A 27,974-nucleotide genomic window follows, 5' to 3' on the forward strand; every position below is an offset into this window, starting at 1 on the left:
AGGCAGAGGCTTTAATCCACTGAGCCACCCAGGCGCCCAGCATTCCTTTTCAATTTGCAGTTTCGATTTTATTTCAGGCACATTTTCTTAAATTATAAGTATTAATGTTCATTTTGTCTTGTTACTTTGATTTTTCTCACGAGGAAATCCTACTATTTTGGATCTTGTTGCTTATCTCTCTATATGCCACCTTCTATTAAAAGTAGGATTATTGAGGTTTTGGGGTTACTGACTTATGTGATGTTTCAAATTTAGCCTTTATTTCTAAATGAATTCATTCTTTAATTTCTAAATCCTTACTGCATTTCTGGCCCTTATTTCAGAGGTATTTCTAAATTTGATTTATAGTGTTCTTTTGTACATTTTATCATTATACAATTTCTTTTAGCTTGCTTTGAAATATTAGGTTGCACTTTTCCCGTCTATGAGCATAAAGTTTTGGTGTCCTTGCCTTGTTTGTAGAGAGATCATCTTCCTCCTTATTTTCTTTTTTCTTATTGTGGCCAGTCTCTTCCACTATCGCTGCTGTTCTTATTGTTGGATGAGTCCAATTCTCCTGGTCTTTTAGGAGGCTGGGTTTGATCAGGAGACCATTTCTTTCTTTTCTTTTTTGGGCAATCACCTGGCATCTTTAAAATTATCCTGTCGCCTGCTTCCCAAGTCCATGCATTCCCATTTAGTTGGTAGAGGGTATAATTTGACCATTGGGGGTTTTAAATTCTTCCCCAGGTAGTTTTTTTCTTTTTTTTAAAGATTTTATTTAGTTTAGAGAGCGGGAGAGCACAAGCAGGGGGAAGGGGAGTGGGAGAGGGAGAAGCACGCTCCCCACTGAGCAGGAAGCTGGATGAGGGGCTTGATCCCAGGACCTTGGTATCATGACCTGAGCTGAAAGCCGATGCTTAACCCACTGAGCACCCAGGTGCCCCTCCCCAGGTAATTCTAACGTGCAGTGAAGTTTAGCGATTACCATTCTGGAAGGAGGTGTGCAGTGTCTTGATGTTAAATGGTGACATTATAATTACAATCACTTTTTCTTTTTAAAGTAACTTCTTTTTCAGTGGTTCCCTCTGGGAAAGCTTTTAGAATATACTTCTGCTTGGCCTCACCCTCATAGATTATGATCCAAGTGGTCTGGAGTAGGACCAGGAGACAGCATAAAGCTCTTCAAATGTTCAGGGTTGAAACCCCCCATATCAAGAGCATACAATGGAGTACTTGTTAGCTGAAGGCTTAGCTATTTTGTGAATCAGTCTGAAAATTCTGGATGCTGGTGGAAAGAAAGGGAGGTTTTCATAGTAAAACTGATTCCTTTTGTACCCAGTGGGGAAGCTGAAGGGCAAAGGTTTCCAGCTGTCCCTGACAGGAAAGGTTTACCCAGGAGACCACTTCTAACTTTGCAAGTCTAGCTCTCCTGCTCCTGCACTTTTCTGAAGAGTTGAAAAAAAATGCCTTCTATTGTTTGAGATCTCCGGGTTCTGTTCATTGCTCCTATTTTCATCTGGACCTCCCATTTTCTTGGTCCCTATTGTCTCTAAAATACTGTCTCAATCGTGCTTTGCTCCTTGAAGTTTCTCCTAAGAAGAATTTCCACGTGTGAGTTTAAAGACATCCACACAGGTCGCAGGGTGCTCAGACCTTTCAGACATTAGAAAGGAGACTTTTCACTGACTTACAAATTGGATTGAATGAAAACACCTCCCCCAGTTTCAGCTACTATTCTCAAACGGGCCTGAAGCAATTTCTCCTGAGTATCTGTTGGCAATTTGGGTGTAATCTGGTCTCATTTCCATCAGGCATCTCATCACTTTCCTTTGCTTTCCTTCCACAGAGTATCACATGGCCATGAAATTGGCAGCTTGTATTTTGGGATTTGTGAGAATACCTGTCACCTGATTTTGTGGTCAGTGTTTTCCATTGATTTTTGGTTTGCTATCCTGGATGCACTTTCTGTTTTAACTATGTCACTGCTGCCTATATATATATATATATATATTTTTTTTTTTTTTTTTTTTTTTTTTCCAAGACAGACTGATTTAGGGACTTCATGAAAAGAATCTTGTGCTATTTTGGATGTGTTCTAACTATTCCACAAAATGCTCTGATAATTTCTAGCCATGTAATATTCTGTCCCTTAGGATATAGCAGGGCTAAGAAGATATAAAACAGAAACTCAAGTCAAAGCTGGTGAGGTTGGCTAGACTTGGGATCTTGCTTAAAAACAAACAGGAGTCAGGGGTTTAGGATAGTTGTCAGAATGAAATGAGGTGACTAACGCTACCACAACCACCAATAATAATAATTAGCAATCGTACTTGTATGTGTTATGTGCTATTCTCAGCACTTATATGTAATAGGTAATTTACAACCAACCTATTACCCCTTTTCATAAATGAAAACATTAAGATACAATGAGGTTAAATAATTTGCCCAAATAAGGAACTGAAAGTTATTATAATTCTGACATCCAGACAGGCAGGCAGTATTTGTCAGAAAGGAGGTGTGGAAGGAACAAGGAAGGGCTGGGTTGTAGCTAACCAGAGTAAAGTTTACAACTGGTCATTCAGACAATGGTGAAGACACATGGAACAAGGAACATGAAAGCAGGCTAGGATCAGACCTAGGGGACCAAGTCTACATGCTAAGTGCCACACTCCTGGGCTGAGGTCATGCAAATAATTTCTGGCTATGGCCAAGGACATTAGACACAACAGGATAGGATATAGAATGTCAGAAACAGGGGCGCCTGGGTGGCTCAGTGGGTTAAAGCCTCTGCCCTCGGCTCGGGCCATGATCCCAGAGTTCTGGGATCGAGCCCCACATCTGACTCTCTGCTCAGCAGGGAGCCTGCTTCCTCCTGTCTCTCTCTCTCTGCCTGCCTCTCTGCCTACTTGTGATCTGTATCTGTCAAATAAATAAATAAAATCTTAAAAAAAAAAAGTCAGAAACAGGAACACCCAACTAACTAACTAACTAAATAAATAAATAAAAGAGACACTTCATCTAAATAGAGACAATATCAAAAGTTTATGTCGGGGCAGCTGGGTGGCTCAGTCATTAAGTGTCTGTCTTCGGCTCAGGTCATAATCCCAGGGTCCTGGGTTCGAGACCCACATTGGACTTCCTGCTCAGCGGGAAGCCTGCTTCTCCCTCTCCTGCTCCCCCTGTTTGTGATCCCTCTCTCACTGTCTCTCTGTCAAATATATAAATAAAATCTTAAAAAAAAAAAGGTTTATGTCACTAGACCTACAATATTCAGACTTAAAAAAAAAATCCATGCACACTTAGAAGGCAGGTTAGTGTACATCAGGTTGTTCTCAAGTCAATGAACCCAACACTATAGAAATCTGCTATATTGTCTTCAAAATATAAAAAATGGTCATAAATGTGTACTGACAATCCTCATCAAGCAAATCTTACTTCAGATTATGATACTGGCATACAGAAAGTTTCAGTCTATGCTCCTTATATTTGAGATGCAAAGGATGATCTGATTTAGGATGATCTCGTGTGATTTTTCAATCAGAACCTTTCTAAGAATACCCTGGGAGCCCACAGAATGTTATTTAAGCAAAAAAGTGAATTTTAGGAAAGACCCTGATCTTGTCACTGGTACCATATTATCTGACAATACCAATTACTTGGCCATGCCAGTAACTCTGAGAAAAATCTAAGCAAACAACCACTGATGATCTCTCATTCATTAGAAATTCCTTACAGATTTTGTTTTGTGACCTGTATCCATATAAGTAGAGCACACTGGTAGTTCTCAGATCTGGAAAATTCTTTCGAATCATTCTTTATGTTATGGTATAGATTTGACTATGTGGCATAGGGCCAGCTTAGTTTTAACTTTAATTGTTGTCTACTTTGAGATGCCTTTGTTTACACATCATCTTTTATTGCTTGAAAACAATTTTTAATGACATAAAATTGAGAGTATTTTTCCCACTTGTGTTTTTATGTTTGAAATCAGCAAGCCTTTTTCTAAATTTTTCTACTCAGCAGCATCGTTAGAAATGTTCTTACCACTTACAGTTTGTTCATTAGCTCATGCTCCCTCTGCTGGATTGTAACAGCAAGAAACAATGAGAACTCTCAATTTAAAAAAAGAGGCGTATACTCCCCCCTCAGCCTCATACCTTTGCATTTCAAAACCAATATGTAAAATCCATTCTAAAGATAATAATCTAAACTTAAACTAGTTTTTTTTTTTGCTTTAATTACTCCAACACATGCTTATCCTTCAATTGCACATTATGTTACTCATTATCATTATTTTACATATGTCAACCTCGTTTGGTTTCTCTTTACTTGAAAAGAAGAAAATAGGCACATTTGCAGTGAATTCCAGTTTAATGTTAATGTTTCCATATTATAACTGCTCTAGTGAATATGCATTTAAGTATATTTTCTCTTTACCAAATTGTGCATAAATCAGAAGGACGGGTGCAATATCTATATATTTAACAAATGCAAGCTGACTGCTTATGTAGACTGAGGTTTAAAATGCCCTGCTTGGGCCTCAGGGTGGCTCAGTCCGTTAAGCATTAGACTCTTGATTTCAGCTCAAGTTACGATCTCAGGAGTGTGAGATCAAGCCCTGAATAGGGCTCTGTGCTTGGCATGGAATCTGCTTAGGATTCTCTATCTCCCTCTGCCTTGCTGCCTACCTCCCACCCCAGGGGCTCTCTCTCAAATAAATACATAAATAAATAAATAAATAAATAAAATAGAAAGCCCTGATTAATGACTACAAGATTTAAAAATTCTGGTTACATGATAGACTAAGCCCTGTCCAACACACACACAAAGTAAAGAACATGGAAAATTAAACATTTATATTTACTTTAGTGGATAACAAAAACAAGCAACAAGAATACTGGGAGAATTCAGTAAATGCCCAACTAGCAAAGAGTATGTTACCAATTGTTTGTGCCAATATCTACCTGAGTAATAAAATTAGAATTAATTCTAGTCTAATGATCAGCAGTGTGAAGTAAAAAATATTTTTTCAGGTGATAAACTCACTCACTTTGTTCACAGGCGGGCTACATAGCCCAGCAGTCTTTAAAGTTAACATCTGATGAAGAGTAACATCTTTTTTTTTTTTTTTTTTTTTCTGTACATAAGCCTGTTCAGTTACGCTAGGTTGAAAATTAGCTACTGGGTCACAAAGAGTTTGTGAAATAGAATTGTGGGCAAAGAGAATGCTCTGATTTGTGTAAGTCGTCTAAAAGGAGCCTTCCTCGCTGTTTATCCTAGCGAAAGGTCAGGAAGATGCGAATCTATAAATAGATCTCCTGATTACCAACCGAGGGTAAATCTCTAAGCGTTTTCATGTCTGAATTTGGCAGTCACTGATGGTACCCTTAATCCCTGAGGCCAAGCGGCTTCAGGTGCCTATTTTTAGTTACATAAATTTGCTTTTTAACAAAATTTATGGAATACAGTACCAATATGTACCAGAATCTTAACTAGTTGTTACGGTTAAAGGATACAAAAGGAAAAGGAGTTCTGAGGTTGAGTAGGCAATCCGAAATGCAGAGACTGATGTCTAAACACCTTCAAAGCAAGATGTAAATCGTAAGCAAATGTAAACCATTAAGCCCCAAGAGTTAAGTCATTTGGCTACAGAAATCCACTTCTCCCTGTTGCCCTACATAGCTCACAACACTTCTTTTTTTTTTTTTCTCAAAATGCTGGCCTGTCATAGGCCCCCAAATATGAAGCACTGTGACTTTAGAATCCCCATTTTTCAATCCTATCGTACTTGAATTTGCCTTTATATTTACAAGATCAAAACCCGACATGTTAAATCTATATAAGCTAAAGGGCTGGTTAGGAAAGAATTTAATGCTGGAAAGAACTTGATTTCTTTATTCCATTATGATATGCTTACTGAGCCTAAAAGGCACATGCTTCATTAAGCTACTTAAAGGTTTTAGTTCAAAGCAATTGCACAGCTTTTAACTTCCCATTGGAAATTGCATGTAATTCATGGGCTGGTTAAAGAATATTTCAATTACCTGAGTAAAATTCAAACATAACAAATTAAGATACTGATATCAATAATTTTCCTAATGATTATTCTGGTGATGATATAGGATGATGAGAAACTGAATATCATATTTGCATCTTTCAATATAGCTAAAAAAGTTATAAAGAGAAGTTAACAAAGAAGAGTTTTTATTCACCAATACACTGCAATATTAAATAATAGGCTTTGAACAACATTGAAACAAGGAAACTGTGAACTGTTAAATCCTACCAAATTCATTTTATATTAATGATGAGTACATATGAAAAATATACATATCACAAAGAAATAATTTGTTATTTGGATAAGTAGGTTGGACATCTGATACCACTTTGAGATATTAACTATCTGGGAAGAAAAAAATACCCTCATATATAAGGAAAGATAGCTTTTTACTTTCTTCTAAAAATGGTTAATGGCAGGCAGTAAGAAAGAAAATCTTTAAGTAAATGTCTGTTGTCCATTAACAGTTCATCCCAAACTCATTATCAAAATGTCCGTCTTAAATTATGTATACATGACTATGCAAAATCAAATTGGGAAGTAGTGCTTGGTAAAATTGTCCTTCTGTTTCCATGGAAACAGATGCTGGGTTGCATCTCTTTAAGGCTGGTTTCAAAGTGGAAAACTACAGCACAATAATATCCCCAAAAGTTTAAAATTTAACATATCTCACAGAATTTTTTTTGAATTTATCAGGGGTTTTAAAGCAGCAGTTTATAGCATGACTCTATACTTCATGTAGGGTATCTTTAATTTCTCTGAAAAAAAATTTTTTTTTGGATTGATTGATTGATTTGAGAGAGAGCAAGGGGGCTGCGGGGAGGGGTGGAGGGAGAGGGAGAGAGAATCTCAAGCAGACTCCCTGCTGAGTGTGGAGCACAGCCCAGGGCTTGATCCCAGGACCTCAAGACTGTGCCCTGGGCCAAAATCAAGAGTTGGACACTTAATTCATTGAGAGATCCAGACTCCCCTATTTCTCTGAATTTCTTAACTATTTGTTTCTTTTTTGCCATCTCTCCTGCCCCCATTTCAGTAGAACGGCTTAAGAGTAAAGGGCTTCGTTATCGGACTTTCTATCCTTAGCACGTAACATATAGGCTCCAACTCCACCTCTTATTTAACGAAAGCGTTCTGAATAAATAAACTATAATAATACAACCTATTTTGTCCTTCTAGCTTAAAGAAAAAATGAGCATTAGTGTCAGACTAACATTTATTTTAAACCTGACTTTAATAGCGAGCTCAATGACCCACAGGTAAATCACATAAACTTTCCACATGTCAGTTTCCATTTTCAGTTGGGATCCTAACAAAACTGAAGTCATGGAGTTGAGATTTTTATTTTATTTTATTTTTGGAGTTGAGATTTTTAAATAATATAATTGTTATAAAGCATCTAGCATAATGTTTGACTTAGTAAGAAAACAGTAAATGGTAGCTATAATAATACAGTAACTATTACTACTGCTGCTACTACTTATTGCCAGACATTGTACTAACTACTCTAGGTCTTTAGTCATCACTATATCCCTTTCTGATTATCTCCACACCACCGACAGGGGCCAGACAGGATACCTAGAGCCACTCCAGAGCTAGGCTGTGAGGTTAGGATTTAAACCTTCCTCTGCTTGCCTCCAAGGCTTTTTGTGTGTGTGTGTGTTTTGTTTTGTTTTGTTTTGTTTTGTTTTGTTTTGTTTTGTTTAATACAAGCTGCCTCTTTTGGGATATGTTTTAAAAACCCAAAAAGGTACAGTCTCTTTCTTTCAAACTATTTCTGTACATTAAAATATGGCCACCCGATCAATCACAGAAGACAGCTAATTCAAAATCTGTAGGTTGTACAAAGGAATTTGCCCACACTCTATTTTTCCTTTTTCAGGAAGTCAGTTAATTAGGTTTCCTTGATGTAGTACAGGAAACCATAAAATTGGATTTTTAACACAGAAGTAAACATCTAGATTCTGTTTTAGAGTTCTTCTCAGGAGTCACTCTGGTGGCCCCAGAAAATTTCTAAAAAGTCCTCCTTACTCATATCTGTTTCATTATAGGCCCTGGTTATACCTCCTTTTAGAAAAAGTAATCAGTGTTCATTCATCAGCTGAGTCCCCTGACTGCAGCAGGAGCAACACTCTATGACAGGAACAGAAACATGCTCTTCTTCTTACAGTACAAGTCAGGTTCACGATTGTTGAAACAAACTTTTCAGTAAAGAAATGAAAGTATTAGATATTGGGGAACTTTAGGAGCACTAGATCATAATAACCAGCATGTAAACAGTGTTCTAGCTTAATAAGCACTCACGTGGGCACGTGGGTGGCTCAGTTGTTAAGCATCTGCCTTTGGCTCAGGTCATGATCCCAGGGTGCTGGAATTGAATCCCATATCGGGATCTCTGCTCTGCAGGAAGCTTGCTTCTCCCTCTCCTACTCCCCCTGCTTATGTTCCCTTTCTTGCTGTCTCTCTCTCTCCGTCAAATAAATAAATAAAATCTTAAAAAAAAAAATAAAATAAGAAGCACTCATGTAATGTATGTATTGAATATAAATCCCTGTAACATTAGTGCTTACACAGAATGTTACGTTATTTGAAAACAATGGCAACAATCCTCGCCCTTAATAAAAGCAAAGCAAAACAAAACAAAACGAAACACCCTGAGGCACAGGACTATTAAGTAACTAGAGTCACACTTAGAAAGTTGTATAGGGGTGCCCGGGTGGCTTGGTCAGTTAAGCAACCAACTCGATTTTGGCTCAGGTCATGATCTCAGGGTCTTTGTATCAAGCCCTGAGATGGGCTTTGGGCTCAGTGGAAAAGCTGCTTCTTTCTCTCCCACTCCCTTTCTTCATTTTTTTTTTTTTTAAGATTTATTTATTTATTTATATGACAGAGAGAGAGAGAGAGAGAGAGATGCTCCTCTCCCTTCCTGTCCCTCCCCCCATGCTATTTCTCTCCAAAAAAAAAAAAAAAAAATCTTAAAAAAATATCATACTTTCACTGTTATTACACATAAATCCTTGCACTACATTATTCAGATTAAGGTTAAATAGATGAAAACTGAAAGATTCTATAAAGAGATGTTATGTGGCTAATGAGGAGATTTGACAATTAGACCAGGGATATGGACACAGAAAAATAGCCTTTAGGGGTGCCTAGGTGGCTCAGTTGTTAAGTGCCTGCCTTCAGGTCAGGTCATGATCCCAGGGTCCTGAGATCAAGCCCCACATCAGGCTCCCTGCTCAGGGGGGTGCCTGCTTCTCCCTCTCCCACTCCCCCTACTCCCCTCTCTTGCTATCTCTCCCTCTGTCAAATAAATAAAATCTTTAAAAAAAGAAAAAGAAATGGAATACTATGCAGCCATCAAAAGAAATGAAATCTTACCATTTGCGATGACATGGATGGAACTAGAGGGTATTATGCCTAGCGAAATAAGTCAATCGGAGAAAGACAACTATCATATGATCTCCCTGATATGAGGAAGTGGAGATGCAATGTGGGGGGGTTGGGGGGTAGGAAAAGAATAAATGAAACAAGATGGGATTGGAAGGGAGACAAACCATAAGAGACTCTTAATCTCGCAGAACAAACTGAGGGTTGCTGGGGGGAGGGGTCGGGAGAGGGTGGTGGGGCTATGAACATTGCGGGTGGGGTGTGCTGTGGTGAGTGCTGTGAAGTGTGTAAACCTGATGATTCACAGACCTGTACCCCTGGGGCTAAAAATATATTATATGTTTATAAAAAAAATAAAAAAATTAAAAACAAAACAAAACAAACAAACAAAAAAAACAATTATGCTAGGGGTCCACCCAGTCTCAGTATTTTTTGCTTCAATTACTTTCCAGTTAATCATAAATAATGTTTACGGATTAAAGTGACAGAGTGGATAAAGTTACAGATTGTTATTTTTGGCAAATGAACCGAAAAAGTATTAGACATTTTCACACATGTTCAGATTTTCTACTATTATGACCTAAGAAAACAGCAGTTTCAACCTAAAGATGACATACTTTATTAATAATTATTTTCCAAGTGCATTGTATCATTTCTGTCAAGATGCTTTAATTACAACCAATATTAAATTAGTTTTGATTCCCTAAGCTGATCCCTATTAAGTGAGAAATTACAATTTGAGACATATAATTCATAAAGGAACAGTTCTTATTTTGAGCAACTGAATATATATTATGAATATGTTTATATAATCATAATGAAGCCAACTATGTATTTTTACAGATAGTAGATATTTTGGAAAACATTTTAAGGAGGGCACATGATGTAATGAGCCCTGGGTATTATACAGTAAGACTGATGAATCACTGACCTCTACCTCTGAAACCAATAATACACTATTTGTTAATCAACTGAATTTAAATAAAAAAAAAATTTAAATAGGTATTTTTGGAAAACAATGGTAGAGGATCAATGGTTTTCAGTGGGCCTATAAAGTCAACAGAATTATACAGTAACACTAAGAAATTACTTGCAGTTTGCACTTTCACTTCCCATGAAGTATAAGGAGTCTCTCAGAGGCTACATGGTTTGTGATATTACAGTAGACTAAATACCAAAACAGACTCCAGTTAACTTCTATCAGGCCAGATAGTAATGTAATTTACAAAAATATAACTGAAGCTAATCTTACTATTTGATTTTGTTTTGGAAAATATATTTATTTTTAAAAATGCATTACTTAAATTAACATGTAATGGAGAACATTATTTTTAATAAATTAATAAATGGGTTTTACAGTTCTCAGGTTTAGGTTCAATACATTAAGTATTAATAGTTTTAACCCACCTAAACCAAAGCTCTTGGGGTTCACAGTAAATTTTAAGAGACTAAGGTCCATATGACAAAATGTTTCTGAACTGTTGGTAAAGAAACAAGAAAATACTATTTAGTATTAAACTATCCCCTTAACTTTTGCAAATCCCAACGATAAAGACCTTTATTGGTCCTTGAGACCATAAGTAACTTGAGAAGTTATTTAAAACAGATCCATTTAAAAACCCTGAAAGCATTTTATTCACAACATAAAAAATATTGAGCTCCTTTGGAATTGCTCCATTTGCAAAATATATTTATAACTTAACCAAAATAAATAATTCATACCTCGCCAAGTGAGTAATAACGTCTCGGGATCTGGGAGTCCGGATAGATGTTTTCAAGGTACCAAGAAAAGGGCTTACACTTCAGATTTTCTCTTAGTGTTTTTCTGACTGACACATCTCCATAATCCACTTTGACAACACCTGGAATTTTTCAGAGAAACACACAAATCAGTTTGTGCTATTTTCGATTTAGTATGGGTTTCCTCTGTTTACTTTGCTGTCAGTTTTCTTCCCCTCTATAATTACAATTCCATCAAATTCAATTGCATATGCCGCTGCTACTACACTGATTTTCTTACTAGCAACCAATTAGTACATGAAATAGATATAAAAAACAGCTTTTCCTTTGGTTATGACTTTTTAAGCGCAAATATTTATCACCAAACACTTACACTTCTTATATGGAAAAATTAATCAAGTAAGTGTAAATTGGTATTAATTTAGTATCTCATCATCAAAGCTTAACTGAGCTGTGCAATAATATGGCCATCTCTCTTTAATAAAAATTCTAATACTTGTATTTTCCAGGTGTCTTTTATTCGCCACCGTAGATTTCATGATAAATTTATATAAATATGATCCTCACAATGAACACTTATGTGTTCTAACTTTATCTCTTCTTCTTGAACTTTTATTCTATCTACGTTTACTACAGACCCGATTTTTTCTTTTTTTTCTGTATTATTTTATGAGTTAAATGTGAGCCACCTCAAATTCTTAGATAAGTAAGTTAGTAAATAAATAAGCTAAAATAAAGAAATAGCTTATACTCACATGTGTACATTAAAACTACTTAAGTTCAATTCATGTAATAGCAGAATATATGAAATTAAAAGGAATATTCCCATTGATGATCATAAAATGATGCTTTTTAGTTGAGAATTAAAAACAGCAATGCTACTAATTTCTATACCATGGTGACATGATTTGCTCATTACTATCAATATTAAAAATGATTTGACTGAAATGACTAAATAACTGTGAGAAGATAGCTTTTCTTAAATTATTTTTGACAAGGTCTGTGTTTCACGTGTTTCTTTAAGACGAGTAAGCAACCAGAGTTGGGCACAGGAAAAAAAAAAGGCCCAGTATTTGGCACATTCTATCTCAGCCAAACAGTACAACCTAACAACCATTCTATAAAACAATGAATAATTGCTTAGGCAATGCAGACGTCTGTAGCTAATGCCATTATTTGAGTCACTCTATTCAAATGTGGCAACACTCTTGAAAGCCCATCACCTCTTAGTTTCCCCCTCCCCACACTGTTCCTTAAAAATTCTTAACTTTTGTTTTTCCAAAATTAAATGCCTTAGTGTTGTTAGAAAGCACTCTGATGATGCTTAAACAGCCAAACCACTTCCTTCTAAAAGACAATATTGATTTTTTTTAGCTCGCGTTTGGACAGAAAACAACAAGGTCTTTGGGCTTTTTAAACATATAAATATTTGCTTTCAAAATAATCCTATTCCGAACTTGCAACCTGGAATGCAACCTTCAAAAGAAGAAGCTGGAAAACATTTACAAAGAGATCACTACACGAATTTCTCTTTCTGTTAAGTGCTGTATCAACTGCAGTGATCTATTACATAGTCTTGACAATCATTTAAAGAGATTCCATTGGACCCAGGGAAAAGAGAAAAAGAAGGGCACTGTAGCTTCAGAGGACTTCATTCAACAATAGTTTTACTTTTCTGTTCTGTTTCATTTTTGAGGTGGGCAAATTTAGTTGATACAGCTTATTAACATATCAGTATCTTTCCTTTTCCATCATTAAAAGGCAATAGTCCTGGCTCCAGAATTTTTTCTCAGGAGGCTTTGATGAGCAGTTTTCTGATTGGAAGGGAGTTTGAAGATTCATTTGCATCTATTTCACATTAAGTAAGAGAAAATATGAATTGTCCACATCAGATTTGGCAAAGATTTGGTTGGTGTAAAATGGCAGTTAGTATTGAGAAAAGCTAAAACCGTCTCACCCTAAGACTCCTAAGCTACCCCATGGCATTGCCACTACAACATGAGTTTTGTCTTAGTCCTAGATAATTACTTTAATTACTGTTAGAAAAGCACAAAAATACTGTGGGCTTATCTTAATATTTTGGTGAGGATGGTTTTTTCCCTCTGTAGTTCTATTTTCCTTCTTAGAAGTGAGATACTATGAGGGTTAGTATCCAAAATATATAAAGAACTCGTAAGACTCAACACTCAAAAATTAAGGCAGAAGGCATGAACAGACATTTCTCCAAAGAAGCTATACAGATAGCCAACAGATACATTAAAAGTTGTTCATTGTCATTTATCATCAGGGAAATGCAAATCAAAACTACCTCTCAGAATGGTGAAAATCAAAAACACAAGAAACAAGTGCTGGAGAGGATGTGGAGAAAAAGGAACCCTCGTTGGTGGAAATGCAAACTGATGCAGCCACTGTGTAAAACAGTATAGAGTTTCCTTAAAAAGTTAAAAATAGAACTACAGTGTGATCTAGTAATCACACTACTGTGTATTCATCCAAAGAATATGAAAATACTAATTCAAGGGGTACATGCACCCTTATGTTTACTGCAGCATTATTTATAACAGTCAAATTATGGAAGCAGCCCAGTTGTCCATTGATAGATGAGTAGATAAAGATATGGGGGGGGGGTGTGTGTGTGATCAGTGAAATATTATTCAGCCACAAAAAAGAATGTAATTTGCTATTTGCAATGACTTGGATAGAGCTAGAGAGTATGAAGTTAAGCAAAATAAGTCAGTCAGGGAAAGACAAATACTATATGACTTCACTCATATGTGTAATTTAAGAAACAAATGAGCAAAGAAAAAAGCGAGAGAGACACACCAAGAAACAGACTCTTAACTGTTCAGAGAACACACTGATCATTGCCAGAAGTGAGATTAATTGCAGATAGTGAAATAGGTGATGGGAGTAAGGAGTGCACTTGTTGTGATGGGCAGTGGGTAACGTACGGAATTGTTGAACCACTATATCATACACCTGAAACTAATGTAACACTGTATGTTAACTATACTGGAATTAAAATAAAACTAAAAAAAATTAAAAGTAAATAAAAACAACTATTAGTTGGGCCCTAAAAAAACAAGTGAGACATTATGTGAGAGACAGCAGTAGTCACCCAACGTTCATATATTTCTCCACATTTCTCAGCCCCTTCAGTTAGGCCAGGGCATTTACTGCCGCTGGCCAATAAACTATAGGGGAAAGGTACAAATGTCTCCTGATTTTTTTTTTTTTTTAAGATTTCATTTTTAAGTAATCTCTACACCCAACATGGGGCTTGAACCTACAACCCTGAGATCAGAGTTGCATGATCTACCAACTGAACAAGCCAGGTGCCCCCTAAGTTCTCTACATCTCATTATATATATATATTTTCAAGTTTTTATTTAAATTCTAGTTAGTTAACATACAGTTTACTACTGGTTTCAGGAGTAGAATTTAGTGATTCATCACTTACATATAAGAATCAGTTTGTTCTCTATAGTTAAGAGTCTGTTTCTTGGTTTGTCTTTGTCTCTTTTTTTTCCTTTGCTCATTTGTTTTGTTTCTTAAATGACACATAAGAATGAAATCATATGGTATTTATCTTTCACTGACTGACTTATTTTGCTCAGCATTATACTCTCCAGCTCCATCCAAGTCATTGTAAATGGCAAGATTTCATTCTTTTTTTTATGGCAGAGTAATATTTGTGGATGCATACCACTTCTTCTTCATCCATTTATCAGTCAATGAACATCTGGCCCCTTTCCATAGCTTGGTTATTGTTGATAACGCTGCTATAAACATCAGGGTGCACGTGTCCCTTCAAATCATTATTTTGTATCTTTTGGGTAAATATCTAGTAGTCTTGTCTTAAAGATGGAAAACCAGGTATGGAAGACCAGGGAAGACCCTCTAGCTCTTTTTTCCTTTACTACAGAGACTGAGGAAGCCTTGTACCACAGCAGGCATGGCTTCAAGATGGTGAGGCCTTTATTAGCCTGTGTCACTGAAAAGACTGTGAAGTAGAGCCTGAATTATTCAGTTCCATGGCTTGAAATACATTCTCACGTGTTTCCCAAACTCTTATCTGCAACCCAAACCTCTCCCAAATAAGCTACTCAATTGTTGACCCAACAATTTCACTGGGGTCTTAAACAGGCATCTCAAATTTGATATGTCTCCAACAGTCCTCTTGATTTTTCAACTTCACCATCTCCAAGATTCTCTGTTTCAGCAACTACCACAAATACCCACCCATTTTCTCAGGGAAACAATATAAAAGTAATTATTTTTAACTCATACTCCCATATTCAGCTCATTAGCAAGTCCTATTTGTTCTACATTCACAATATATCCTCAGTCCATCAAACATCTCCTTTGCCATCCTGGGTGCATAATCTCTCCTCTCTTGACTAAACCAGCATTGTAATAGGCTTCTAACTAGTGCCCCTGACATCTTACATTTCTCCATCTATCCTTTATTCACTACTGCCTGCTCCCTGGACAATATATTTGAAGTAAAAAGAAAGTCATGTCACTACCCTGCTCCAAAGCTTCTAATGAATTTTTCATTGTGCTAGGAATAATTGACAATATCCTAACTATTGCCTAAGATCCTTCATGAAATGGTTCTTGATTATAGCTATGATCTAATCATCTATATTCACTTTACTGTGGCCACACTGGCTTTTTTGTTTTCTTTTTTTCTTTGCTTTTTTGTTTTTTTTTTAATGATTTATTTATTTGAGAGAGAGAGAGAGTGCATGTGTGCATGGGGAGATGGGCAGAGGGAGAGAATCTTCAAGCAGACTCCTTGCTGAGCACAGAGCCCAGAATGGGGCTCAATCCCATGACCCATGAGATCATGACCTGAGCTGAAACCGAGTTAGACGCTTAAATGACTTAAATGAGCCACCCAGGTCCCTTTTTCTTTGCTTTTCTTCAAACATGCCACATTCATTCCTTACTCATGGCTTTGTACTTGTCCTTTTTCCTGTCTAGAGTAGTATTAACCAGTAACTTCCATGAGCTGTCCGTTACTACATTCAAGCATCTGCTAAGAATTCATTTCCTCAGACTCACCCTGACCTTCCTATCTAAATCAATCCCTTGTTCCTATCATTCTGGGTCACTGCTCTATCCCTCTATTTTGCTTGATCACTCACCAGGGTACTTATAACTACTTGACATTTTATTATAGATCAATTCTGTTATTGCCTCCACAACAAAAACTTTGGATAAATTACTTGGTCACTTGAAGCCCAGGGTATCCTATCTGATAATGTCTTATATGATGTTGTGAATACTATATAATATCTGAAAAAGACATAGTACAGTGCCTGATACATAATAATTGCTGAGTACATGTAAATTGTAATGGGTATCTCTTCTTGCCGCATGCCCAATATCCATTTTGTCTTCTGATAAGAGCATTCAAGCTCTCTTTGAGCAATCATTCCTCTCCCACTTTTGGTTTTTGTGGTTTGGTGACCACACTATCCTTCCCACCTTTCTAGCTCCATCTGGGGGCGCAAAAGGATATCACCAGGGAATGTTTAAATGCAGATTCTGATTCAGTTCATCTGGAAGAAGGCCTGAGACTGCATATCTAACAAGTTCCCAGAGGATGCTGCTGTTGCTCAGACCAAATTCCAAGTAACACCCAAGACAATCAAAGCATTCCCTTTTTCCATCTTACACATAACCCATTTCAGTGATTGGCCCAGGAATGGGCCTATGGACCAGCCAGTATAATAAAAGTATATACTCTGAGAATTTGCTAGGACTATTAGGAAGTTAAAGCTCTATTTCTTCTGGAATTGCTAGCTGTAAAGATGATTTAAGCCTGGAACTTTGGAAGGTGCCATATAGAGAATGCCTAAGACAATGACACGGATATAGGAGTGAGATAAACAAACAGATGGAAAGAGAAAGTGAAAAAAAAGAAGAGAAAATGCAGAGCAGAGGCCAAGACAAGATTAAGTTAGCAGATATTTAATGTGTTCCAACCACATACAAGACACATTTTCTAGGCACTTGGGATGTATCAGTGAACAAAACAATTTAAAAATATCTTCCTTTAGAAGTTGAGAGGCATGGGACGCCTGGGTGGCTCAGTTGGTTAAGCGGCTGCCTTCAGCTCAGGTCATGATCCCAGCGTCCTGGGATCGAGTCCCACATCGGGCTCCTTGCTCGGCGGGGAGCCTGCTTCTCCATCTGCCTCTGCCTACCACTCTCTGCCTGTGCTCGCTCGCTTTCTCTCTCTAACAAATAAATAAATTTTTTAAAAAATTTTAAAAAAATTAAAAAATAAAAAGAAGTTGAGAGGCAATGTGGGGGGTTGGGGGGATAGGAAAGGAATAAACAAAAACAAGATGGGATCGGGAGGGAGACAAACCATAAGACAAACCTTAATCTCACAAACAAACTGAGGGTTGCGGGGGTGGGGTAGGGAGAGGGTGTTTGGGTTATGGACAGTGGGGACGGTATGTGCTAAGGTTGAGTGCTGTGAAGTGTAAACCTGGCGATTCACAGACCTGTACCCCTGGGGCTAATAATACATTGTATGTTAATTAAAAAATTTAAAAAATATATATCTTCCTCTACGGAGTTTACATTATAGAAGAGGGAGGCATATACAGGAATACATCAGAAAGTGATAAATGCTATGACAAAAATAGAGTTGGGGGAAGGAGGAATATTGTGATAGAATGAATCTAACTCAAAGGCAACTTATAAAAGCTTTAAGTTTTTAAGGTAAGTCTTTCGTCAGGACTTGCACAAACCCTGAGAAAGCTCTGATAATCAGATAAAGCTTCATAAGTTAAAAAGGTATTTTAATTAACTCCCAGTTTGCAGGTGTGTTTAATAAGTAAATGATAATACATATAGGTTTGTTATATATTTTATTTAATAACCTGTCCTTTTTTCATCATTTAGAAATTTATTTTAAGGCAGTATTAAATTTATATATGTAATCATGTTTTAAATTTTTAAAAAGATAACAGACTGAAGATCATGATAATCTCAAGTTCTTCCTTAGTAGATGGCTAAGAGGCCTATAGTTCTCGTTCCCCATAATCAAGGTACCTGATGATAGAATAGCCTGATTTTAGGCCAAGGCTTAGAGTTTTCTCTATAAAAACACAGAACTGCAGTATAGCTTAATGAAGTGAAGAGGGGAAATGATTTCTTTTAATCAGGAATGCTCAAGTAGATCAATGGTGTATTAATTGTCAAAAATTCATATATTGAAACAATTAGGTCTGTATTAGAACATGGAAAAATGTTACTAAAAATATAAATTTTTATTATATTGACATTATAATGAAATGAAATAAAATATATATGAAGCCCAAAAATAACTGAGAAAAATGGAAACAGCATGTCCCCTTTGCTAGTAAAAAAAAAAAAAAAAAAAAAAAAAGAGAGAGAGAGAGGGGAAAAAAACTTTTAAAAAGTCTCCACTTGGAGCACCTGGGTGGCTTAGTCATTAAGCTTCACCTTTGGCTCAGGTCATGATCCCAGCTGGGATCATTGAGCCCACATCAGGATCCCTGCTCAGCAGGAAGCCTGCTTCTCCCTCTCCAACTCCTTGTGCTTATATTCCCTCTTTCACTAACTCTTACCAAATAAATAAATAAAATTAAAATAAAAAGTCTCCTATCTGGGGCACCTGGGTGGCTTAGTCAGTTAAGCGTCTGACTCCTGATTTCAGTTCACGTCATGATCTCCTGGGCCCCACCTCAGGGCTCCACACTCATCAGAGTCTGCATGACAATTCTCTCCCTCTACCCCTACTCATGTGCATGCATATTCTCTCTCTTTCTAAAATAAATAATCTTTAAAAAGAATCTATTTTTCCTTAAGCATAGTTAAAACTATGCAGCTAACCAATGTTTTTTAGATACAGTGATATATTAATGATATCCTTGTATATTATAGTAGACCATTATACATAGTTTCAGCTTAGAATTTTTTAATATATTTACAAAATTCTTTATTAAGAGAAAATCACCTTTTTTTGTTATTTATTCTGAAAGTCTATCATCAGGAGCTTTATGAATAAGGATCTGCATTTTCTTTCTCCTCAAGAGAAGTAATAACAAAAAATAATTTTAAGTCACCTAGAGATTATTGTATTCTAGAATATCTAAAAACTATATTGTGTCAGAGGTTTAGCAGATTATTTCAAAAAATTTTCTAATTTTAAACTAGTCTTTTACATCACCATTTTAATTTTTTTCTATTCTTGACATGCACACAAATTACCCATGCTCATAACCACTCATTAGGAAGTTACTGGACAGAATTACATTAAGAGGCTGATGGCACATGCCAGCTAATAATATATAGTGATTATCTGTTGAATTTATCATTTCCTATTATTACTGCAATTTTGTTTTAATTGAGTAAAAATGAGATAATGAATGGTACAACGATTGTAGCTTCTACTGAGAATGTATATTACATAGAAGCTGCAAGTATTAGACAACTTGTCAATTTATTTAAGTCTGTCTGATCCCATAGTCAAAAGTTTGGGCATATCTTGAGGCTAAAGTTTCTAGGTAATTGCCTCAAACTTCAGTTCAATTTGGCAATAGAAGTCTCATATTCAGCTGCTTGATCCCTAATCAATGAGAATATGGGAAACAAGAAGAATGAATCTTTGCAATGGCCTTTAAAAATAAAGGTCAATTTAGTATCAGTTAAAGCAAATGGAGTATAAAATCTGTAACTGCTAGGAAAAAAATTCCAAGTAAGGATATTAAGGCAGTGTTTATCATCTTTCAGAAGCTAGAACAGAGTATGTAGACATTTGCTCTATAATTCATGAATTCTATGGAAATTCCAAAGGATATATTGAGCCAATAAAAATACTACTGTTGTACTTATATGCATTTTTTAACCCTCAGTAGTAAGGAAAAATTTGTGCGCAATTTGTATATTGGTCTTCAAAAAACTTCTTATAATTATTTGAAAAATATATACTCATTGCAAATAATTATAAAACATTAACAACGATGAAAAGTAAAACAAAAATCACTTGTAATATGACTATATTTACCTTATGGTAATGACTTTTCTGGACTTTTATTCAAGGATAACTATAACGTACTTTTCTTGCAAAAAATGCTTCACACTGTAATATGTACTTGCAATTTACTTTTTCCCTAAAACGGTATATCATGAACACTTTTCAGGTCCTCTAAACTCTCCTGTAACTTTGTTTTTAATGCCTCTGTGGTATTCTATTTTACCAATTGGTAATAGCTTATTTAATCAATACCCTATATTTGGACATTCAAGTTGTTCCTAATTTTGGACTTTAAAATCAATGAACATCTTTGTACATTTTTTTTATTATGCCCTTGATTATTTCATGAAGGTCATTTTTTAGAAGCAATATATTTTCATAAATTATATGCTGATTTCAAGACTAAAAAATATCTATTACTAACCTGTTTTCCAGAAAGTTGTTCAAATTCACATACCGTCTTAAGGTGTAAGAAGCTAATTTCCCTTCCAGAACACTGACTATTTTAATTTATCATTTAGTTTACCACTTTTTTTTATGTGGAGATAAATGGTATCACACTACTATTTAAAACTATTTACTAGCGACTTCCAGGGAAGATGGCAGAGTATGAGGGCGCTAAGCTCATCTTATCACAAGGATACAACTAGGTAACAGCCACATTCCTGGAAATAACCCGGAAAACAACCTGAAGAATGGCAGAACAGACTCTCCACAGCTAACTGTAGAGAAGAGGCCACATGAAAGAGGGTAGGAAGGTTCAAGAGGCAGTTGGGAGTTAAACAGACCCACAGGATTGCACACAGGAGAAGGAAAAGATATGAGGACAGAGAGGGGAAAGCAGCAGACCAAAGGGAAGTTGAATCCCCATAACATTTGACTTTGAAAACCAGAAGGGCCTAATTTCACAAGTTCTTATAATCAGCAGGGCTTAACAATTTAACAGCATGCAACTTTAAAAATCAGCAGGCTGAGATATAGCATAGAGGCAACAGGTTGAAAAATGCTTGGTGCAAACAGGAGGGAGATCTATTTACTAATCTCAGAGCCTGTGCTGGAGGCACAGAGATCCTTGGGAGACTCGTCCAAGAACAAAAGAGCTGGCAGGTGCCACGTCCCTCCTTTGAACCCCAGCCTAGATACACAGACACCTGCAGGCACCAGTATGCCCAGTCCCAGCATTCTCTTGCAGACACCCCCCTCCAGCCAGGCCTCGGCTCCAGGTCCCCTCCCACGGCAGATCTGTGCAAACTTTGCTGGCACCCCGTGCCCTGTCCCCACATTCTCCTGTAGACCTGTTTCCTCCAATATGCCCTAGGTTGGAGCCCGTCCAAAGTGGTGTCACATACTGTAGTGTGCAAGCAGCCCAAAGAGGGGCCAGCACCACTCCACAGTGACTCTGCCCTGGGGAGATGGGAAGACACCCACGTGCACCAGTCCGGCATCACTCGGATTCATTCTACTGACCTGACAAGTACAAGCTAGGAAGTTTCGGTGAGCAACTGACTAGCCTACCAACATACTTCCACAAAGTGCTTCACAAATTGTGCGCTATCCCTCACTAGTTCCATAGGAGGCCAAATATAACCGTTCCTTCAATTCTTGACACAGATATTGTTATACTGTCTCTGAAACAGTGATATATTTTATAATCAGTATCACCTTACTTTGCTCCTAGAGAGAAAACCGTATTGTAGTTGTCATGGCTTGAGCACATGCAAACTTTTTTTTTTTTCTCTTTGTGTAATAACTAGCCAATTGCAATTTCAGTAATTATTCATTAACTGATGAGCATTTAAATCAATGGACATTTAAATACGTCCCGATTATTGCCTGAAAAATTTTCCTTTGGTACTTCTAGTAAAATCCAGAAAGTACCGAAATGAAAATTTACTGAATGGTTGTGGGAATTTGAAAGAAAATCCCAGGGATGAAAATGTTTTCAGAGAGCCTATGTCACTGATCATCTTGACAGCATTGAGAATAGAGTGGTTGGAAAACCAGCAACCACACCAGCAAATCTACACTGAAAAGTGATTCGAAAGTGTCAATCTTCAAATGTGAAAAAGCTGCTTGATTAATTCATTTTGCTTATTTAAAGAAAAATTCTATGTATGTATAAGAATAAGATACACCAAAAAGCTGTCTGAATTAGTTTATCTGAAAGACTTCCTTCAATAGGGACATCATGATTTAAAAAAAGAAAATTTAAAGTTTTTAGAAAGACTTTATTTATTAGAGAGAGAGCAGAGCAAGAGAGAGAGACAGAGAGAGTTCTCACAAGCAGGGAGAGGGAGAAGCAGGCTCCCCACTGAGCAGGGAGCCCCATGAGGAACTCAATCCTAGGACCCTGGGATCATGATCTGAGCTGAAGGCAGACGCTTAACCGAGTGAGCCACCCCAGATGCCCCCCCCCAATTTTTTAAATTAACAAATTTATAAATAAATAAATAAATATGCTGTTCAGTTTTTTCATTAGCCAGTTTCCATCATAAGATTTTAATTAAACCAAGAACATAGTATGAAATACAAACACATATTTGTTGATGTGTTTACGTTCAGTCAGCACCAACTGACATTCTTTAGATATTAGCTGCACGACTGTCTGGTACATACTCTTTTTCCTTCTGGGCTTTCCATCTCATTCTCTCTTTGTCTCACATATATGTGTTTATAAGAAATTACTATATAATTTGCTTTTATGACTTAGAATTACCACTTTATACTTATTAAAAGTATTATATATGTGTGTGTATATATACATATATATATATGGAGAAAGTAAGTTTATGAAAAATTTGTTTCCAAAGTGCTACTTGGTCTCATTAACAATTATCAGTATTTATTAAAATGCACCTTCCTAGTCTATATTTATTCAGCATTCTTGTCTGCAAAGCCAACAAGAAAATCTAATTATATTTTTGAATTATGAGTTACAAAGGAAAAAAACACAACCCAGAAAAACTAATGTAAGTTGGCAACCCCATCTTATTAACTCAAACAATGTCTGAGATTATATTATGAAACATGTTAACAATTATGTTACTCAATTATTAATAATCCAGTCTAACAATGTAAACGCAGGGTACATAATTCTTCTCAAAAGGAACGCTTCCATAGCATTTTAATATCTCTATTTACGCAGCAAAGGGAAAGAATTCTGATTATATGCAGATATGATTAAGGAAGATTAAGAACACACCAGTGCACTTACAGACTGGCTCCCACTGCCTGGGTGTGAATTCTGTTCTGCCACATACTAGATGGGTGATATTGGGCAATTATAGGTACCTTACGGGGCCTCAGCTCTTGCCTCTATTAAACGGGCATGATACTAGCGCCTTCCTCAGAGGGTCATTGTGCTTATTCATAGTTAACATGTAAAACACTTAAATAATGCATCATACATAGTAAGTGCTCACTGAATGCTACCTACAATGGTGGTTGTTTTCTTGTGGATACACATCTTGAGGGGCATATCACCCCCCCATAGCAAAGCAGCCTGGTGATTCTCTGAGCCTGCGCATTTCTGCTGTAGATTAGATGAACAAAATGGGAAATAAGCAACTTAACTTCGGTCCAGATGTCCTTTCAGGGAGAAGCATACCATACATCACTTTCAAGACTCCTCAGAATTGCACTACTATAGGTATTATTCAAGGTCTCGACTCAAGCATTTTTCTAAACCCAAGTTACTAATAAAATGCAGCCGACGTGCCACCCATCTCTCACTTGTCACTCCCCCCATTCAGGTTTGTGCACTGCGGTGCTTTTCACGCATGGGCCACACAGGAAAACATAAATTCCGTAATCAGTGTCTTTCAATGTAGAAGATACACGACTAAGTACAGCTTGAATTCAGATTTAAAAAAAAAACAAAAAACAAAAAACAAAACTGTTCTAAGAGAACCCATTGATTTGTTTTGAGAGAAAACTTGCAAAAATATATTCAGTCCCCACTGTCAACGGATTTCCCTCTTCTGTCCCGAACATACTATAAATGAGCCAACCGGGAAAGGCTGAAGGAGAGCCATTAGTTACCCCCCGGACACTGTGCCGTTCCAGCGAAAGAACCAATGACAAAAATTTCAATAAGCATGAGCTTGACTTATGATGTTGGGAATGGTAGAGTAACATATTGCTCCTGGGGTTCCCATGCAGTATTTATCTTCCTCCAGCACTAGTCATGTCAAAGACTGGATACTGAACATAACACCAAGTTTATTTATTGCATACATCAGATGCAGTTCACAAACCAGACTTAACGCGGGTTGGTATGAGAACTTCTCAGCACTTACTAAAGAAGGGCAACATTCAGTAATGATGGAAACAGGCCAAGTGTGTCAGCTGTGCTATTGTGATGCTAATACAGTCTACATAATGGTCTCCTACTCTAGCACAGGGAATTCTAACACGCCTGTCTTCTTTCTTAGAGCTTTGTGTTTTTCTCAGGATGTCACTGGTCTAAGTCTATGCCACCATCTAATTCAGCAAGCCTTCTGGGTCCATACAGGGGACTGGGCAGCTGACAGGAAAGGCAGAAGGCCAACATCTTAAAGGAATAGCATGCTCGCAAGGTAGCCTTTTTGTTTTCTGGTGAGAGTTTGATTTGTCTAGAGGAAAGCAAAGCATTTTGAATCATATCATAGCGATGGTATTCAAATACAAACTCTGAAGAATATCAGGAGTGTTCTTTAAATTATAAATTCTCTTCCAGATGTTAATTTAGGCTTCTCATGTTATTTCGCCCGTCCCCGGACTTGACTTGTTGCAAACCAGTTAAAAACCTCAAAATCATTGATCAAAAAATGGAGGACTAGTTTCTGAAAACTCTGGGGAAAAAATTCAATGCAGTGGAAATTTACTGGTTAACAACTGTATAAAATCACAAAACTGCATCAAAATTTTAACAGTTATTTTATATATATATATATATATATATATATATATATATATATAAAACACTGAGTTATAATTGACCTTTCACAGTTGGAAAAGCTAAGGCTCAGAAAGCTGATTGGACGGGAAGGAGCACAGCTGATAAGTGAAAGAGCTTACATTAGAACCTACGTCTCTCGATTTCTAGGTCAGTGCCCTTAACATCTGTTCCTTCAGTCAAGTTGTTTTCATAGTTCCTCTTTCTGAGTTATATACTGCACTGGGTGATAGGGTAAAATGCTGAACAAAAATGATATATGGTTTCTTCCCTCACAGCTTCATCAGTCATCAAATAGCCAACACAAATGAAAATTGCCAAATGTAAAATCACAAATGTGTTTGAGAGATATTCAGAGTATAAAAGCATGAGACAGGCAATTGAGCCTCTGGTGGTTAGGGAGGGGTAGGTCAGGGAAAGCTTCTCTGAACAAGTGGTCATTAAGCTGAAACAGTAATCAAATGTGGGGAAGATGAGACAGAGAGTGAATTGGGTGGGTACAGGAAATGCCACCTGGTTTTGTGCTTTAGGAACATACTGATAAAAAGGGTATTTTTCTTTAGCTCCTACCAATGACTACTCACTTCTTTGTTTCTGTATTATTTTCTGTGGCAAATGGTCTCTGCGATGGCCCTGATTATCCCCACCTCCCACTATTCAGGCCCCTGTGTGGGCCTTTTCCCTTGAATGTAGGCAGAACCCGCAACTTGCTTCTGAGGAAGAGAATGTAACAAAGATGAGGGGTTATCACTACTGTATTAATCTAAGACTGTAACTTACATCTCGGTAGCAGATTCTCTACTGAGTCTCTCCGTTGTTGGCTCTGGTGAATAGGCTGCCATGTTGTAAGCTGTCTATGGAGAGACTCAGATCGCAAGAAACGGCTGGCTCATATCCAACAAGGAATGGAACCTCTCAGTTTAACAACTTGGAAGAAACTATATTCTGACAACAATTACATTAACTTAGAAATAGATCCTTCCCTAGTCAGGCCTTGAGATGTGACTGCAGCCCTGGCTCACAAGTTGATTATAGCCATGTGAGAGGCCCTGAAGCGAGAGTGTGCCTGGCCCTGCAGGAATTGTGACATAATAAATGTGCATAGTTTCAAGCCACTAAGTCTGTGTTAATTTACTACGTATAAATATGTAATATATTACCCTCTTGTGTCATTTCATATTGTATTTAAAATGTCTCCTTTTCGGTACTGATAGCATTAAATCCTGTTTTAGAAAACTCTCCTAGATGGGCACCTGGTTGGCTCAGACAGTTGGGAGCATCAGACTCTTGGTTTCAGCTCAGGTCGTGACCTTGGGGGTTGTGAGATGGAGCCCTGCATGGGGCTCTGCATCTGGACGGAGTCTGCTTGAGATTCTCTCTCTGCCTCTCCCCTTACCCCTGTTCTCTCACTCTCCAAAATAAATAAATGAATAAAGTCTTAAAGAAAAAAAATTTCCTAGAGAACAAAGAAAGAAATTCTTTGGGATAATATTCTAAAATTATTTGTATCATTATTTTTTATATACATTTAAAAAGGCTTTTAGAGTTAAACATTCAGAATCTCATTTAAAAATACCTAAAGATAGTCTATCACCTTTTTTTTGAAATGTTTTACTATAGTCTAATAAGCATTAGGCTATAAACTGCAGAGAAATGGAGACTTGGGTGACTAACGGCGGTGTTTCACATGTGAATGATCCACCTGACGATGAATTCCAGATTCATCATGTACTAGCCATATGACCTTGAATAAACTCCTTTACTTGCAGAAGGCACAATAGAAATAGTAAGTGTAATCACTCCATAGACTCGTAAGGAAATGAATAAGGTAATACACACAAAGTACTGTGGCACGGAGAGAGAACTCAAAAACCGTGACTCCTGCAATGCCAAAAACAATTACAAATGCCTTTTGTTCAGTTACATAGACTTTGCAGTGAAGTAGTTCATAACCTAATGATAAATTATCATCTTATTATTTCATTTTTTGAATCTTTAAATACAAATGAGAAAACTTTCACATTTGACTACATTCCTGCTGCTAGACTGGAACAGTTTTAAAGCAACTTTCAGTGATTTTAGTCATAGATTAAGGTATTTGTTACTGCAGATAGTAGTAATTAAGACAGTGCTTTATTGTGGGCTCAACGATCTTAATCCCTTTGATATTTTTATGCAGTCCTTAATCTTACTTTTTTTTTGCTTCCTGCCCAGTGTTCAGTGTTTACTGAGGTAAGAAGTATTCTGCAAAGTTATAGATTTTATCACAAATTTTTAAGAACATTAAAATTGTATGGTTACCATTTAGTATAATTACAGATTTCTACTTGACAATAAACCAATGCTGTTTCAGTATTCTACAGAACATAAACACTGTTGGATTTAATGCAGATCCAGTAATTATTAACATATTAGCATAATTTACACTTTAAATAGTTTCTAGATAATTAACTTTTATAAGTTCTTTTTAAATTTTAGATATACAACATGAGAACCAAAAAGCCATCTAAGAAGTAGACTATGTGGGGGAAATATTAGACAATGTTAATAGACCAAATATGAATTATTTTAAAATTATCTATGCTAAAACATTATTTTAATTTTTACTCAAAGCTTCATAGCCAATGTCTCTATTCTTAAATAAAGTCAATAGTAACATTACCAAAAAGTAAAGAACATTTTAACAAACCTTGTTAATAAAAATTCAACTTAAGGCTTTCTTAAAAAAGAAGAGAAAGCTTCATGGCATTTTACATGGTGAGTTTATTTCATTAGAATGCAATTCATAGCCCATATGAAATATGTATTATTATACATAAATAACCAAATTTCCAATTGTCCTACCA

The 27,974-nt window shown here is 36.6% G+C and overlaps 1 protein-coding gene across 3 annotated transcripts in view; it reads right to left on the minus strand.

The window, feature by feature from the left end:
* Window positions 1-27,974, minus strand: part of GALNT13 (polypeptide N-acetylgalactosaminyltransferase 13) — a gene marked incomplete at both ends in the record, with an annotated part of 450,620 nt that overhangs the window by 42,143 nt on the left and 380,503 nt on the right. For all 3 annotated transcript variants that reach the window (XM_080799582.1, XM_080799581.1, XM_080799580.1), the window contains one exon: window positions 11,150-11,289. In XM_080799582.1, coding sequence (XP_080655708.1) covers window positions 11,150-11,289 — 140 coding nt within the window. The remainder of the gene's footprint in view (window positions 1-11,149; window positions 11,290-27,974) is intronic.

Source organism: Martes martes (assembly GCF_963455335.1).
Source record: "Martes martes genome assembly, chromosome: 3".
NCBI classification, from domain to species: domain Eukaryota; kingdom Metazoa; phylum Chordata; class Mammalia; order Carnivora; family Mustelidae; genus Martes; species Martes martes.